At 42.2% G+C, this 17,679-nt stretch overlaps 1 protein-coding gene across 26 annotated transcripts in view; it reads right to left on the bottom strand.

Moving 5' to 3' along the window:
• Positions 1-209: 209 nt before the first annotated feature.
• The window catches only part of LOC135489360 (actin-binding LIM protein 1-like), a 46,851-nt gene continuing 29,381 nt past the window's right edge, over positions 210-17,679 (bottom strand). For 14 of the 26 annotated variants that reach the window (XM_064774676.1, XM_064774682.1, XM_064774680.1 and 11 more), the window contains 8 exons: positions 16,615-16,695; positions 14,359-14,438; positions 12,774-12,810; positions 12,289-12,357; positions 12,037-12,077; positions 9,351-9,476; positions 7,511-7,579; positions 210-7,041 (listed from right to left, as the gene is read on the bottom strand). In XM_064774676.1, the coding sequence (XP_064630746.1) occupies positions 6,928-7,041; positions 7,511-7,579; positions 9,351-9,476; positions 12,037-12,077; positions 12,289-12,357; positions 12,774-12,810; positions 14,359-14,438; positions 16,615-16,695 (617 nt within the window). In that variant the 3' untranslated portion in view covers positions 210-6,927. Of the gene's footprint in view, positions 7,042-7,510; positions 7,580-9,350; positions 9,477-12,036; positions 12,078-12,288; positions 12,358-12,773; positions 12,811-14,358; positions 14,439-15,667; positions 15,713-16,614; positions 16,696-17,679 lie in introns of all 26 variants that reach the window. The other 12 variants (XM_064774692.1, XM_064774698.1, XM_064774694.1 and 9 more) reach the window with 5 other exon arrangements.

Below are 17,679 nucleotides of genomic sequence, written 5' to 3'. Positions count from 1 at the left end.
GGTCTCAATTCCCCTCCTCACCATCGAGACCCACAAACTTATGATTGACAATACCTCAGTCATTGACTCAACATGTACCACCTCCCAACGGGTAGGCCTATTCCAGGCGGAGGTCAGGAGTGAGGAGGAGTCCTGCCAAGTTGGCACGAATAACACGATGCTTCACTTGAGGTCATTAACAAAGCATAATCATGACAATAATGCAGATCTGTGTGTATATAATTTTTATTGACAATTTTTGTGGAGACATAACTGCAAGTATATCTTTATAGGCTAATACAAGCTGGAACAATGCAAAACTATTAGCTTGGGTTGATATGCAGCAGTAGGTCGGGGGTTATAACAAGAGCGAGTCCCTCTCCAAGAGAAATACACGAGCAGACGCCAGAACAGTAGCAGAAGACACAAGATGACCTTTTGAGGTCAAGTTCATTGACCAACACTGGCCCCGAGCAAGAACTTTACACGCCAGTGCTTTTTTGTCTGGTTTTGAAAATTCAAAGATCCACACAGAGAGAGATCTTTCCTTTCCAGCTACCAAATTTAGCATTTAGTCAGACGAGGAAATTGTCTCAAATCCGCCAATGATTTTAAAATTTGACGTCACTGTTAAAAGGTCATCTCATAGTGTATCTTCCATGACCTCTGAAGTTTGACGGCAACTTTCTCCAACTCGAAATTAACAAGTCTCAAATACAATTCACATACAATCCCTTACACTAAGACAGCTTATCCCTTACACTAAGACAGCTTATCCCTTACACTAAGACAGCGTATCCCTTACACTAAGACAGCGTATCCCTTACAGTAATGTCATTAGATGACTGACTTTCAACAGGTTTCATTGCCCCAGACAGAAGCTCATTCAACATGACCCTCAAAGCATTCATCCAAGGTCCTATAGAGTGGAATAACTTGCCTTCAATCAACAGTGGGTAAAACAGTATAAGAGACTTAGAGGGTTATGTCTACAACAAGCAAACCTTTTACAGTATATTACAAGTGATGCAAACACTATATATTATAAGCCCATCTCCACATAAGCATTTTAGGATGAGATTTATGCTGTATAAACAAGCCTTGTTTGTCTACATACCAACCATCATACAGAACTAGCCGGTCAAGAAGTGCTTAGGGAGAGACAGGCCTCTAGCCTAAGTGTACAAGGTAACCAGGTTGAGTCAAGTTCAACGAGCTGACAATGAGGGCGCAGTAAACAATACCAAGAGGAAGGCAGCGCCCCCAAATACATGAGTAGGCAAGAGAACTCGACTCGCGTATGACAGGTGGAGGTCGTCCTCCCTCAGGGCATCAAGCAAAGGAAACAAAGGGCACATCTACAGAACAAATCATCAAGTGGTTGTGGTACCAAGACAAGGTCATGTGGTAGTCCACACAACACATGACAAGTGGTAGTAGTACATGATGTAATACATTACAAAAGGTCATGTAGTACATTGTGTACAATACGCCATGCAGTACAGTAGATAATGCAATGGTATGTGCTCCAGGTCCAACCACAGACATGGTAGACCACACATGACCAATACCGTACGAAAAGCTTAATACAAAAGTGATATTTAGCAAAAGAAATGTCTCATTAAAAATAGATGGACGTGTGTGCATAAGAAATCTTTGATAAAAATAACATCTACCTCAATTGGTAAATTGGCCCACAATAGACATTGTCTACCAAACAAGCAAGTCAACAATAGACACTTACAAAGAACCTCTTTCTTAGGAATCATTGAGTTAACTTTCATTAATCACCCATCGATCAGTGTCGTAATACACAATGTCTATTCACTAATTTACCAACAGTTACAACTAAATCTAATTTCAGTTTTTTCACATTTCTTTCCTTTCGATAGATTTTCTAAGAAGTTGTACTTCACATTAAGAGACAACAAAAACTTAAATGACCATTAGACTGACCCAGTTAAAGTCACAAAGAATGATTTGGTCTTGAAATTCATAACGGTCGTGCACATGAAATTAAACATTTCTTTTTCAACTTATTGCACGTTTCTTGAGCTCTTGTGACCATTAGCTCATCTCCATGGAAAGAATGTCACAGCATCAAAGCATAGAGGCGCAAGTTTGGACTTGTTCCAAGGTTGATCATTATTGCACAGAGGATTTTACTGTTGAACACTTCGAACATGTTCAACAACATACCTGTCATCCATGTAACTATGTTTTTACGTCGACAGGTTACCAACTTCACTCAAATAACTCCTATTGGTTTGTTAACAACTAATCATTTGACACTTGACATAAACTGGGTCGGTTTCAACGTATATAGCACACAATTTACAACACCAAGCAAATTAAATAAAACAAAAAAGGAAAAATGCAACCTGGATCCCTAACTCACTACTATACAAATTACACCACAATTAACATACAAATAAAACCTGGGCCGAGGTAGAGGCTATGGTGCCTGCCTAAAATCACAAAGGTCAAAGGTCGGTAACCTTGAAAATTTGCATCTGTTGAATTATAGAAAACAAGTTTACATGTATGTACCACACATAACCAAACATTGAAAATGTTATCATAACAGCCAATGAGATACTGTTATCATAACAGCCAATGAGATACTGTTATCATAACAGCCAATGAGATACTGTTATCATAACAGCCAATGAGATACTGTTATCATAACAGCCAATGAGATACTGTTATCATAACAGTATGCTGTTATCATAACAGCCAATGAGATACTGGTTATAACATTTTCAACGCATTAATCTACATCATTTAACAAAAGTTGACAGAAACTGCCTTTACGTTACATTACTGCTATAAAGTCATGCGTTGATCTTAGAAGCGAGGGATTAATAACCATGGGGAGGTTGTCGCAAATCAATCTGCAGAAATATCTCACACCACCCACTGAGGACTGGCATCCTTAATACCTTAAAGTTCACTGATATCTAACATGCTCACAAGGGACTGGCATCGTTAATAGTTTCAAGTTCACTGATATTGAAGATGCTCCCTTTAGAAGAAGAGATAACGGTGAAGATAGCCGAGATTTAGCACTTGACTGAGAAATGGAGCACAGTCCTCAACTGGGCTAATGACAAGAACCCTACTGTGGGTTCCATTGTATACTAAGTGCCAAACAGAGTATATAAAAGTAGGCCCAGTATACTACGTGGCACAGACAAGTAGGCCCAAGTATGATACAAGTATGTGTCAGACACAGTCTATACCAGTAAGCCTACAATCTAAAACACTAACATAAACTAAAGCCTAATTCAGGTCAGACCGCCAGAAACAACCATCTACCGAGATGGGCTTCATCTAATATCTGTACAAGTTATTTACATAATCAATATAAAGCAGTAAAGATTACCTCAGGAACGCGATTCGAAATTCCCGAGAAGCAAAATCGTGTTGTCAACATCAATGTTAATGTAGCGCAAGGTATCTATTAATGTAGAGCCACGTATCATACGAGTGATATGCCACGTATCATACGAGTGATATGCCACGTATCATACGAGTGATATGCCACGTATCATACGAGTGATATGCCACGTATCATACGAGTGATATGCCACGTATCATACGAGTGATATGCCACGTATCATACGAGTGATATGCCACGTATCATACGAGTGATATGCACAGGATTTGGAAGAGAGTCTAAAGTTCTACTTTCACGAGGCACAGGTGATGCACAATCAAGGACACTCCAGTCAAATATCTCTCCGCAGCCTAAACATAATGTTAAAATCATTCAACTCCATTCCACAACTCACCAAGAAGATATTCATGTAAAGTTTCAGCTGTAAGGCTATTTATGAGAAATCGACCTGATCATTGCACCAATTGAGCAGAAATGGCAGAAGAGAAGATGCAAATTGCACAAGATTACATGGCAAGTGGGACATGGCAAATGGCAGATAAACTGAAGAAGTGCTGGAGAGGGATTCAGTGTAACACCAGCTGTACTAGGGCAATACTAGGAGGGTCAACAAGCCAAGGATGAATACACCAGGTTATGTAAGCTGCCTTACATTGAGACTGAGCAAGAATGACAACAACACACTAACACTGCTCATTTAAAGCCGACTGGTACAAGATTTGCTTATTCAATCAATAGGATCATATACTGTCAACAAACTTGACTGAATTATACTGAATCCACTTAATGTTAAAGTGTTATGAAGTTATGAAGGTTTACATATTGCATGATCCCTAAAGTTAGATTTTCATAAATAAATATTTTAGTATCATTCCCCTAGTGAGTGCATGTTTAACAAGTAGATGTGGGGGACAACTTTACCTCCTGGTTTGTATGACTCAAACTGGTGGTTTGTACAACTCAAGTTAGTAGTATGTGAACTCAAAGGAACCTCAACGGCAGCTCTGGACAGCCGTATAAGCCATCAGAATACGGCATCAATCTTACACGAAAAGAGAGAGACACTGGCACCAAAATGCAAGTCTCCTTCGTCAGAAGGAGTTCTTGCCAATTGTAAGAAAATCTGCCTAGGCTATCTGCTAGATGTTGTCTGTACAAGCAGGAACGGAACCCTGACCTGGAGCTATTAAAATCCTGCGATAGGATGAATACTACTCGTGGTTAGAAATGATGACTTTGAGACGTTCAGTGCTATCTGAAGCTGCAAGAAGCCCAAGCGAAATGTACAGACGCCACTAGGCCAGAAAGCGAGATGCCATCGCGAAAAACTACTTGACACCTCATCTAAGTGCCTAGTCAACTCTAGCATAACCTAGACATGACATGATTGAACCAGCGTCAAAGTGAACTTGAGCATTAACTTGTTTCCAAGAGTGCGCTGACATCTGCTCAACTACAGGGAAGGATACATGGTGTAGTCCAAGACCCTCTAACAAAGCCACTCTCATGGACCACCACCAAAATAGCCAATGACAAGCTTCCATAATAGTAAATACTGTTAAACATTCAGAATTAAGAATGTTAATGTCAAGGAAATCTGGGATACATAGAGTAACTTGCTACAGTCAATATCACTTCTTAACATTCAAAGCACACTATTATAGAGCAAACTGTTGAAAATTTCTAAATATTTTAACAAATCACCCCTCTAATGCCAAAATAGGATATTCCACTAACACATTTCTCAACAGTGGGCTAGTTCATTTCGGCAGTCAGAGGTCGACAGGTTTGATTACTGGTCCAACCTACAAATGTCAAAATGGGATATTCCATTCTAACACATTTCTCAACAGTGGGCTAGTTCATTTAGGTCGACAAGTGATTACTGGTCCAACCTAAAAGCCAAAATGGTATATTCCATTCCAACACATTTCTAAACAGTGGGCTAGTCCATTTTGGCATTCAGAGGTCGACAAATTTTATTACTGGTCCAACCTAAAAGCCCAAATGGGATATTCCATTCTACCACATTTCTCAACAGTGGGCTAGTCCATTTTGGCATTCAGAGGTCGACAAGTTAGATTACTGGTCAAACCTGAAATGCCAAAATGGGACCTTACAATATCCAATATAATTTGAACACCCACGGGTTAGTTTATACAATGAGACATTCCAAGTGATTGCAAAAAGCCATGTACACTTTGATCACAATGAAGAGTTGCATGGAAGCGTCTGTTCGATGTTAAACATCTTTCAGTAGAGTACAACACCAGGACATTGGTATCTAGAGCAACAGACCAAACCATGGAATACAAGAATGTTTCTTCAGATGCCACATTTTGTACAGATGGTATATTCTGTGTTTTGCTGCTACCCAAGAGGACGATCGCTGCTACCCAAGAGGACATTGGTCTTATACGAGTCACTAGATATGATGATCTCACACATGCTATTAATGGACGTATGTTGCTGCTGATGCTGCATTTACTAGTGGTGGTCATAGTGATGACGTTGCCTCTCAAAATCCAAGTCTGTCATCATCAGTGATGGCAAGGTTTTCCAGTATTCAAATGACCTTCCCAAAGGCTTCAAGCAGCCAGTCCTAACAACACATCAGATGCTTCAGTTGTTCTAATGCTGTTCTCGAATGTGGCAAGTTTATCCAGGGTTCCAAGTTTGTCTCATGTTCTGGCAAACCTCCACCAATGATTTAAAGGTCGTTGGGTGTCCTAAAGACATTCTTTGATACCACGCCGAGGCTGTCCAGTGTACTATCAAATGGCTCTGGGTATTGCACTTGTGTCCATTTGGGTCATACATTCAGTATATCAAGAATAACAATGCAAGGCTTAACTTTGATCAAAGCCTGTCTAGAAAATGGAAAAGTAAAGAACGCAGAAGCCTTAATCTGAGTGAAATTGGACTCTCAAGGGCCAAGCAATGCCTTTAGCTCTGCCCTACTATGGATCAAGGGGAGAAAGGCAATGCCTTTATGTACTGCCCTACGTTGGATCAAGGGGAGAAAGGCAATGCCTTTAGGTACTGCCCTACTATGGATCAAGGGGAGAAAGGCAATGCCTTTAGGTACTGCCCTACTATGGATCAAGGGGAGAAAGGCAATGCCTTTAGGTACTGCCCTACTATGGATCAAGGGGAGAAAGGCAATGCCTTTAGGTACTGCCCTACTATGGATCAAGGGGAGAAAGGCAATGCCTTTAGGTACTGCCCTACTATGGGTCAAGGGGAGAAAAGCTCAACATTGGTCCTCAGGCCCTGGTTTGTTTTGGCAAGTAGCACCAATTCTATCCCCTCATGTTTACATGTAGCTCATGATTATCAGCAAAACTCCGCCTCTCAAGAAAGCTTTTTGACGTCGAAACCAGATAAAACAAACACACTTTGGAGCTGAAGAGGAGCTTTTAAATGGTTTATTATCAATCGATTCATTCTTTGGTGAACAGCCTCTCCCCTGATCCTGTAGGGCAGGGCTATAGAGTGCAAGTGCCAGTAATCGATGTCTGCCAAGCCTATCGTTCACAGCCATTGCTTTAGTACAGTAACACACGACGCTTCATGTCATTTCTTCGCCACTCTGCCTGACGGTAGAATTGTGCACGTGACATCTGGAAAATCTTCTCAAAGTCATCAGTCGATAAATATCTCTGCAAAAGACAGGAAACATGTGTAAAGGCGAGAAGGACAGCAACAACTTCTGTGATACGTCAGCCAGAACAAACAGCCTGAAATGCCCTATCTTCATCATAGACAATGGTTGCAAAATGCGGAGAGTAGGTCTAACCCCCCCCCCCCCCCTTCTTATCAACAAGAGAAGAATGGACCCACTCCAACTCAGCTCTCGAAGAGTACGTGGTTGACATAGATGACTGCCTCGGGATGGGGGGGTGAACTTATACTTACCTCTAATTGGAGTTGGTGGTTGACAAAGATCACTGCCTTGGCCGGGGGGGGGGGGGGGGGGGGGGGGGTGAACTTATACTTACCTCTAATTGGAGTTGGTGGTCGACAAAGATCACTGCCTTGGCTTGGGGGGTGAACTTATACTTACCTCTAATTGGAGTTGGTGGTCGACAAAGATCACTGCCTTGGCTTGGGGGGTGAACTTATACTTACCTCTAATTGGTTACGGTCTACATCTTTGGGCAGGTTCGTGTTGACCTTCAATGCATCGTAGGGGTACACCTGCAAGACAAGCAACAACATAGTATATTGCAGATAACCAAAATAAACAGAGGCAAAGTCATCATACTCTTTGGAGCCACAGTAGCTACAAGAGACTACCAAGCTAGTACCGATACAGAACATCTCAGACTCAGGTTTACTGTGTACTTCTTTCAGCACATCACAGGCTTCAGTCTATCGGTCATGTCATGATTCAAGACAGCAAGGAGCTGGTGACAGCCAAGGTCAGAGCTAGATCTGTCATCACCATCATCATGTGCTCAGTGCCTCCTTGGAAACAACACGACTTATGAAGATGGAGAGATCACAGTGCCAGAGGAGATATGAGCCTGGAATGCAGTAAAGGACACACTTTTGATCGTCACCAGATCTGGCAACAGAGTAACCTTCCAGCAACTGCGGGAGATATATTTTGCAAGGAACTGAGAAAGAATAAAAACTGAAGAAACCAACATATTTCAAACATGATAAAATGAGAATTGAAATGTAAGATATAAGGTGATGAGCATCAATATATCAATGAAGGTAATCAAGTGAGCTAAAGAGATATGCTTCAGGCCTAAAGAAGATATGCCAATGTTGGGAAGTGTTGTGACCTAGCAACAGCTTCTTCAGTGGACAAAAGGTAAATCTCTATGTTCACTCTTCTATTACATATGATGAGGTGAAGGGCAAGTGACCTCATGAAGGAACAACAACACTATGTTCCCTGATCAACTCATGAATGAGTCCACTCAGCCCACAATCTTCACATCTAACACTGTCTTTACAGGCAGCACTTATTCAACTGCATGCTTGGCTGCCGCCTGACTGTTTGATTTGCTCTTGGTAATGATTGACCATTGTCATTCATCACAAGGTAAGCCAGTGTCTTGACAGCTATTGACAAGAGCCTCCAGCTCATTCCATTGTACAATGCAATCAAAGGCTTAAACACATAAACATTAAACACAGTCACTGTAAAGCTGACTTTTTATTATAATCAGAAACTCAATGAAACACATCTTTTTGGTTTGGGGTGGGTTGGGGGTGGGGGTTAATTCATGGTAAGATTCAAGATGGGGGGGGGGGCATGACAGTCATTCCTGAAAGAGAGTAGTGATTGGGTGACCAGACACCAGCATGGGTCACAGGGTTGAGATGCAGATGTCAAGGATAGAAAACACCCACCACTAATAATGCTCGTGCAAACAGCCAACCAGACAAAAACTTGCTGCTTGTCATGAAATAATAAAACTTCTTCCCAAAACAATCCATACCCATAAATGTGGCCAAACACTGATTCAGTGTTTTCTTTCTGGCAGTAATGCCAGAGACATGATGTTATCAAAAGAGCAGTTCAGATATGCTGATTCTGTTGACTTTCTTGCCATAGACAAGAGATCGAGTGAGTTGAGGCGTTCTTGCTTAATTTCTACAATTCCCACATGGACACGACTAGGGGGACATCTACAAGCATGAGGGGCAGCCTACGTGGAAGTTTCCATTGTCATCCAGCTTTAGTCACTCTTATCACTGCTAACTATTAAATACAATAGGTTCTCGAATTTAGAGACACATTTTTAGATAAAGAGATGAAAGTTCTTTCTAGATGCTGCAGTCTTTCTTGATAACGGGTAGGAAAGACAAGACAGAAAGCAAGAACACTTTGTCTTTGATATTGTTGAAGAAGAATGGAGAGATATGTACATGTCGATAGCTATAGAACTTCAACTAGGGTATGGAAACTTCCAGACAAAAGGTGTCACTACCATAGATAACCTTCATTTACCTTAATGGGTTCGTTCATGTTGGGCAAGGAGCGCCGCATGTACACCTGGTTTGGTGTATGATTAAGCACCTCGGTGTAGTGGCAGCCCTGATAGCGGCCCCACGGATAGCGAAACGACGAGGAAGTCTGAAGCGTAACAAACAAAATACAAGGTCAACGCTGCCGCCATTTTGGCCGAAATTAAGCAAGAAAGAGAAGGTTAATGAACATGCAACAAAGGAACAAGAAACAAGTTAAATATGTCTCAACCCAAACTTTCATAAACAATTTAAACGTTTCTGTATGGAAAGCAAGGCTCATTCTATCCATCATAGATTGAGGTTCCACCAAGACACTTGCCAGTGCACAGGGTGGACATACACACAGCAAGCATTGCAGTGCATCCTGCCGCTGTACAAAACTCAACACCCACAGGTCCGACTAGTGTTAGAGCTGACAGCACAGTCACGTCCTGTGACAGGACCAGTGGTGGCTGTTCTTCAGTTCAATATAAGGAAACTTGATCAGAAATGTACAAATGATTGAAGAGAACTTGAGTTGAGACTGTAGGGTCAATGATGGAAGAAGTACCAGAAGAGTTGATGATCTTCTTCCAGCAGATACCCACAGGTTTAGTAATCATGATTAGAGTTAGTGGAACTGAATGACACTGGGAGGAAGCTCACGTACAAGGAATTGACCTCTCAACATTGTGGCAAACATCTCACTCGAAAGTAGTCAAGTTGTATGTTTCATGTGACACTCCCACACTATTCGTGAGACATATTGTGATGGGAATCATTTAGTAGATTTCATGGTTCCTTTCTTACAAATCTCCTTGTACGAAGAGCTTCCTTTGATAGACCAATCACAGATGACATCTTAAAGACCTCATCAGACCGAACAAAATGATAACGTCAGAACGAAACATGGAACAAAAGGCTAGTCGGGTAACGACTGGGAACATGTTATTCTCAGCGGTTTACCTTCCAACATGGGCAGCAGCTTCCTGAAATTTTAAACGTTGGTTTAGTTGAGGAGGATATAGAAAGGGGGTGCTGTATTCCTTCAGGTGTGCTGGGGCCAATTTATCTTCGTTTGCTGATCAAATTCCTTGGAGACAACCAAGTTGACCCAAACACATGATTTCGTCTCAGACAGGCTGGGATCACACCTTGGTTGTATGGTCAGGAAGAAAGCAGACCCATGAAGGAATACAGCTGGTTTCGAAGAAGAAGGTACATCAAGAGACAAAGAGAAAAGATCCACTGGAAAGACTAGAAGACCTAGTTGTAGTTTATTGCGACAAAATATATCAAGAACCTGCCCCCCCCCCCCCCCCCAGGAATGCTTAAGGCTAAGGCGGACTAGCTCTTTTGGTTTCATTTGTGACATTGCTTGGCAAGTTGCCTTTTTTAGTAGTACTTGGTTGTGCCATGATATTTGTAGTGTATGTAACTTCATTCCCCCCATCCCCTTGTCTCCTCACTGGCAGTTTTTGCTGAATGCAGTACATTTTGTGCTGTGGCTGTACAAACATCAGTCAGCTGTTGGCTTTTGTTACGAGGGGAACTACACTCAGTTATACCCCAAATCAATAAATAGCCAATCCCAAGAGAATGAATGACTTGCTTGTCACCCAAGACAATACAAACCAGACACCAGAGGAGAATGAAGGAGCTTGGGTCACATGACATGCCAAACGCTTGGAGCAGCTGGGTTCAACTGGTCTGGGGGCACTGTTCAGGCTTCACACTTCACTGGAGTGAGGTGCTCAATAACAATGCATGGTGGCTTAAACTAATCCCTCGTTCCTTACCTAATCAAAACTTTCTACTACAGGAGACATACACACACAGTATGCTAATCTTTTCTGGGTTTGTAATACAAGAGGGTTGAAATGAGGATAGTGAAGGATAGGACACAACACAAGGGGTTAGAGGAGGGGTCCTTGGAGGACACCTCCTCAATACTACACAAACATGTGGGACTACCTTCACTGTTTGGCCTCATGCTTGTTTCTGATCAGTAAAAGAGACCCTCAGTGAATGACAAGGACACCATTTCAGTTAAAGTGATATGTAGCAAGCACACTATACTGAGTGTAATGTTAGACCTGAGAGTCATAATCTACAAGAGCCGAGTGCCTCCAAGGGCCTCCACTGCCCACAGCTTCTCGAGATCACTATGTCTCGCCTTACAGTGAAGAGTGCACACAATCTAACAGACAACACTAACTGGAAGGGAAGGGTTAGGCAAACAACTAGAACCAAGGTAGAATAGAAAGGGCCAGTGCATCATCACATTCAGAAAGCTACAACAAACGCATTCAATCTGAATCAAGAGTTGATCATTTACAAATCGAATATGAGTTAGTGAGTCCAAGATGCAAGATCAATAGTGAATGCATCACAAGTCATAACATGCCACAAGGCGTAAAAGTCAAGGGAGCATTAAAGACAGAACTCATATGTTTGATTCACCATCTATCGGGTTTTGAAGTAAAGGTAACATTCTAGGCAAGGATTCATGAGAAAAGATGTCGTTCCCCCCTCATAGATAGAGCTGGGATGGTCATAGATTATACACCAGGGTCAGGTTTGAGATATAACAGCTTCATGAATCAACTGAGTAGTCCACCAGTGTAGAATATCATGACGTGAAGTGGGCGAGCTGTTTACCAGTACGGTCAATCTTAGACACTTACCAGACTTTGTCCGTCCCTATCCATTGATGAATTAGATGTATCTGAAATGGAAACAACAAGGTAGAGGAATAAAATGAAGAATTTATTAGCCGCAATCAGAAGCAGGCAGAGGCATCATCTGGGTGATATGACGAGGCTTGTCTCCAGCATGCAGGGATGAGAGGGTCACCCGCAGACACCAACCTGATGAACTCTTCCAAGGGACATGCCTCTCACCAGAGGAGAAAACCCTTCATGTGGCAAGGTACTTACTCGCACGGTGTTTAACAACAACAGGATCTGGTTGGACAGGGATGGACTGCGTACTTTCAATACTGGTCGCTATAATTAAACAGGAACAGTTAAGGCAATGTATCCAACAAACCTGACAGTCGTCTCTTGTATTGCCATGCTTTGTATGGGTGCTTGGGCATCTGATCTCTCACCTGATATAACAAGGCTGCATGCCTTCCATCTTGGCCAGGAGTCCAACGTTAGTCTGGCCTATCACCCGAGATCTCTCTGGCAAGTCTGAAGCTGTCAGGAGGCTCCAGCAAACACAGAGGCTGGTGCAGCGCAAGCAAGCCAGAGTACTACGGGTATTGTAATTCTCAGTTATCACCTAACATCAGTTGGATTGGTTCTTCTCTAACATTCATGCTGCTCTCCTGGGGGTTTATTCTTCCTCGAAGGCAATATGAGTCTTGGCTTCCAAGGTCCACCCCCAGAAACAAAACAATCACCAACTACATACTTACATGCATCATGGTTGTTGGTGTGGTATTCATAATTATCCTGAAATAGACAAGAAAATCAACACATTACAACAAAGAATCGAATCCAACTCAATGGCAAAAGACATAACACAAGAACTCTATTCAGAGGCAATTGTGCTCAATAGGCAACAGGCTTTCCCCACTTCATGTCAACAGTTCTCAGGGAGTCATAGCTGAAACAACTCACTCAACTTGTGAAGAAACATTGCTTTTCTGACCATCAAAAAAAGTTTATCATTTCATAAATCTGAGTGGTCGTTCTTTTTGTGTATCTGCAAGGTTATGGGTGCTCCACTTTGTAAGGAATCTAGCTATCCCTGAGAGGAAAGTATCCTACGGTGAGGGTGAAAACTGCAGGTTACACAGGCATTACTATCATTCTCTGGGAAAACCACAAATGGCCTGTACTGCTGGGAGCTGGGACTGTGGTTATAGTGAAAGTGAACTGGTGTGCCATTACTCCAACCTTATCAAACTGGAATTTTATCATTTTGGTCCACAGCAGAAAATGTCACAGTGAGAAGTAAGAGTGTACATGGCAAACCAACAAAGGCCAAGTGTTGGTCAGTACAAGGCATTGAAATGTTCTTTTCCTACTGCAGTGCTTATCATTATTCCTCCAGCAGACGTGACCTAACTGTGAAGATTACCCTACATAGTCTGTCCAAGTTGAGATAGAGCAGTGAGGCATTAGATTAGAGGTCCCCGAGGCTAGACCAATAGCTCCCATTTCACTACTCTAAACCCAGTGGCAGACAGACACAGTGAAACAGCTTGATGGGTTAGAGGTCCAGCGCATCTACAAGATCTTGGAAAGTAAACAAACCCAGATATTTCTCCCGAGACTACCAATGCCTTCCCTGTATATTTTTCTGGTCAGGACCTCATCACTTTTATTCCTCCTTCTATCCCTTGATTTCTGCCGTTTTTTATCAGATCTGCCCTCCTTTATAGATTGCTTATAACTCTCCCTCTCTTTGTGTATAGCAACTGTACAGTCCCCACTCACTAATGCAGCCCCACTCACTATTGGAGGGAAACTCGCAGAACTCGTCAACTTTCTCGACCCACCCTCAGTTTTGATCGACCTAGACGACCCACCCTTGTTCTTTTTATAACGTTTTTCTAACCGAGGACCTATCGACTGTGGGTTTGGTTGTCTAGGTGATATAGATGCCATGTACTTTTCCTACCCAGGCAAAAAAGAAGGGAAAAGATGATAACATTTAAAAGATGCTAATATGTTACACTGAACCTAACTGTACTGTTCTGTCCTACAATACAGGGGTGTCGTCCACACACCAATGACACACTCCTGTCATTCACTTCAACGCTTGGCATTGTTCTGGGTGGCCTTTCAGTGGTTTTCAGGGACCACATTACTTGCACAATACACTCTCCCAACTGGAGGGTCAGAACAAGCTGGTTTCATTTACCCATCTGACATTACTGGCCATAATCAGTAAGGGGAACGGTCCCACCTGGAGCCAAGATGTCTCAACTCATGATGATACCTAGACCTCAGACCATTGTATGAAACCAGAGTGATAAGGCATAAAGGACTTACTAGGTCAACTCCGTCTCTAGCGGAGCCTGGCAAGCTGGCGGACTTGGAGGCGAGGCCAAATGTGTATCCTGGTCTGGCAGCTGTGAAGAGAAGAGAGAAACATCACATATGAGAGCAGAGAAGCCTTGAAGTTTCCAGATGACGTGTTTCAGGAGATCATCTAATCAACTACATCAATCTAGGGACAAGAGATTCAAGTTTGAATCTTGACATCTTATAGAATCAGGGTACGCCTTAGCGCTTACTTCTGTCAAATTATGAAAACTCAAAGATTGCAATTTGAGGGATACCATCAACTATCCTCAGCAGGTTTATGGTTGGTTTCATGCTCTAGTGTGCTATTAAGTAATGTCTTGTCATGCTTTCTTAAGAGTACTGTTCAGTACAACATGCAGTGGGACTTTTTATCAAGACTTTTGTGCCCATTGAAGCCCTCCCCCCTGACTTCCAGTCCTCCAAGTGAAGCATACATCTGTGCCAACTGAAGGCCCACCCCCTATGTAAAGGGTACACACATGTTCTCTCCAAACTCCTTCTTTCATGCACCTTATTAGATATCTGTAGTTTGTTAGTGTTTCACTACTCTACCAACTGACGTGTTACACGAGATTGAACACACACAAGATTGGGGAAGTCCCAGTGTTTTTGTTTCAAATGCATTCTTGGCAAAGAAACCACTGTGCTTATTTAGGGACACAGAGTTAGGGATGTTATCATATCTAACATGCACTATGGGTAATGAACTTCATGAAGTAGACCTCATTGACTGGACCAACCAACTCGAGTTTTAACAATGGATCTGATTAGCACAGGCCTTTTTTGCACTGGCCAGAGTGGTTCGCCTGATCTGACAATCTTGATTTCTGTTGCAACGTAATGAAGACTGACAACAATCAACAGTCACGGTCCCAGTCCCCCTCATTGAAGCAATCCAATTTGATTTTAGACCAATGTTAGTTGAAATACCATTGATGTCTGTTGTCAGTTTTCAATAGATTGCCAATGTCCATGTCAAAGTAGTCATAGAGCCATGAAGTGTGGTGCAGACCAGAGACAAAGGCACTCTTGTAATGCACAGATTGGGTACACAAGTGCTATTGCCTTGAATGCTGAATGCATACAATGGTTTCACTGCTTGTGTAATCTACATATATGTTGTTTGTGCTATCAGAGTCCTTCATGAGAACCTCTTTTACAAATACTACTTCAGGGCTCTCTCCTTATTTTGAGAAGGACAATTGTCATGCAGTTGGTTTCATTCAGGATAAACATGTTATGCATAGGACATGAAATGATGGAGGACTTGTACCGTGGGCCTGGGGCGTCCCGTTAGTTCCTGACGAGTTATTCACCGCTGCAGAGAAAAAGCTGCATGTTCAAATAGCGTGCTGACGGTTGGATTAGTTGACTTTATGAGAACGAATGACATAATGAGCAGACGCTGAACAGATTAATGATAAAAAACCCAACTACAGTCGCCAGACCCCCAACCCCAAGCTACGCTGCATTAGGCAGCCTTGTAACCTATACATACATGATTATATTAACAACCTAACATACAAACTGCTTCCAAAAGAACTGTAATAATCCTTCAACCAAAAGAATTATAAATAACTGAAATGATTATGTACAAAAGCTAACTTCTCATTCAGCGCAATCAGATATCGTAGTGGAAAGTTTTACAGAGAAGAGAGAACAGTTGCTGTCTGATTTCTGTGACGATGATGGACTTCACCTGTGAGAGTATGGTCAACTGTAACAAGTCCTTCATTCTCGACCACACCTGACACCAGATGGCGCTCAATATGAGATACATGAAAATAAACAAAGACTCAAAGAAAGACCGTAACCAGATATCTGCAACTAAGGGCGATGAGAGGCAATAACTGCACCATTTGGTACGCGAGATGAAGCTCCTGATTATGCAAGTGTTAACTGGCCATCATTCACAAGTCCGGCTCATACCCAGAGAAGGTACACATTGGTTCTGAAGCCGGTGACAATCAATTCATTGCCGACATGAGTATGGTAAAAGGTCAGTCCAAGTGACATCAGCGCCGTAGCTCTATATCAAAGGGCCGGTAATTGTGATCCAGTGCCTTGGCATCAAAAAATATGATCTGGTTCCCATGGCCTATGGCACTAGTTAGTCACAGAAGTGGCCATACATCGACCAAGGTCACTTTGGGCATTTCGAAGTCAAAGTTATCCAAAAGCACTTGCATAATCTGGGCGTTAAGAAGGTTGTGTTAATACCTGCAACATTTCGTCTTTGTATATGATTACCATGTGAGATAGGCACTGTCGTATGTAGAGATGACATGGTTACTATGGTTACTAAGATCAGAAAACATAACAACATTTACATACAACTTACAGACTTCAAGAAACAAACAAAAAGATATTTGATTCTAATGGAAAATATAGAATCTAAAAGTGCTATCACTATTTTTCAGCATCTAACATGCAGGCCTATCCAACCTGGGGACACTCAAATGAGTTCTACCGTACATAAAATATAATAGGTAAATATTAATTCACCATGGTGGAGTTAGCTTCTGAAATCACCATGGTAAACGTTTCCTTTAGTCAGAGAAATTGCTGGTGCCAAAACTACAGCCAAACATGCGAGACGCTCTCTATCCAACACATGCATCCAGCACTCCATGCAATCAAAACTCACAGCATTGGAGTCCATCTTCTAACACTTCAACCTAATATGCATGGTCTGCTTGAAAAACTTGGGGAGAGAGTTCCAGGAGCATTCTGAGAGATTACCCGGGGCATTTCCTCACATTTAGATGTAGCCACCCATGTGTTCATTCACCATTACTTTCCCAATACAGATAAGCCATAGAATTCAGTACAGTTTCTCCAAATATGCTGTCAACAGAACAGCTGTTGTAGTGTACATGAGGCAATATAGTAGATGTTACACAAGACTGTCACACATTCCTCCACACACCATGGTTTGGCACGGTGACCTGACTACACCCACAAAGCATGACATTTTCAAATCTTCCCAGGCCTAAGCGAATGGATGACTCTACCAGACTAGACGCCTGGAAGCAGGATGCCAGATAACAACTGAAAGCTAACTATGTAAGCACAGGGAACCAGTCAGATCAAGAGGGTTTATAACATTCAAGCTTGCACTATTATTGTATTATTTGGTCAGGTAGGAGAAGGTGTTGATATCAAGCACACCACCCAACACATTGACTTTTCTGCCGAGAAGATAGTTGTGAATGTCAACAGGGAATCCCAATATCACCATACAGAATTCCCTCTTGGTCTGACCGGATGGGCAAATAACTATAA

Source organism: Lineus longissimus, chromosome 6, assembly GCF_910592395.1.
Source record: "Lineus longissimus chromosome 6, tnLinLong1.2, whole genome shotgun sequence".
Classification (NCBI taxonomy): domain Eukaryota; kingdom Metazoa; phylum Nemertea; class Pilidiophora; order Heteronemertea; family Lineidae; genus Lineus; species Lineus longissimus.
Note: the sequence above shows the minus strand (reverse complement) of the source record. Positions and strands in the feature narration are given on the sequence as shown.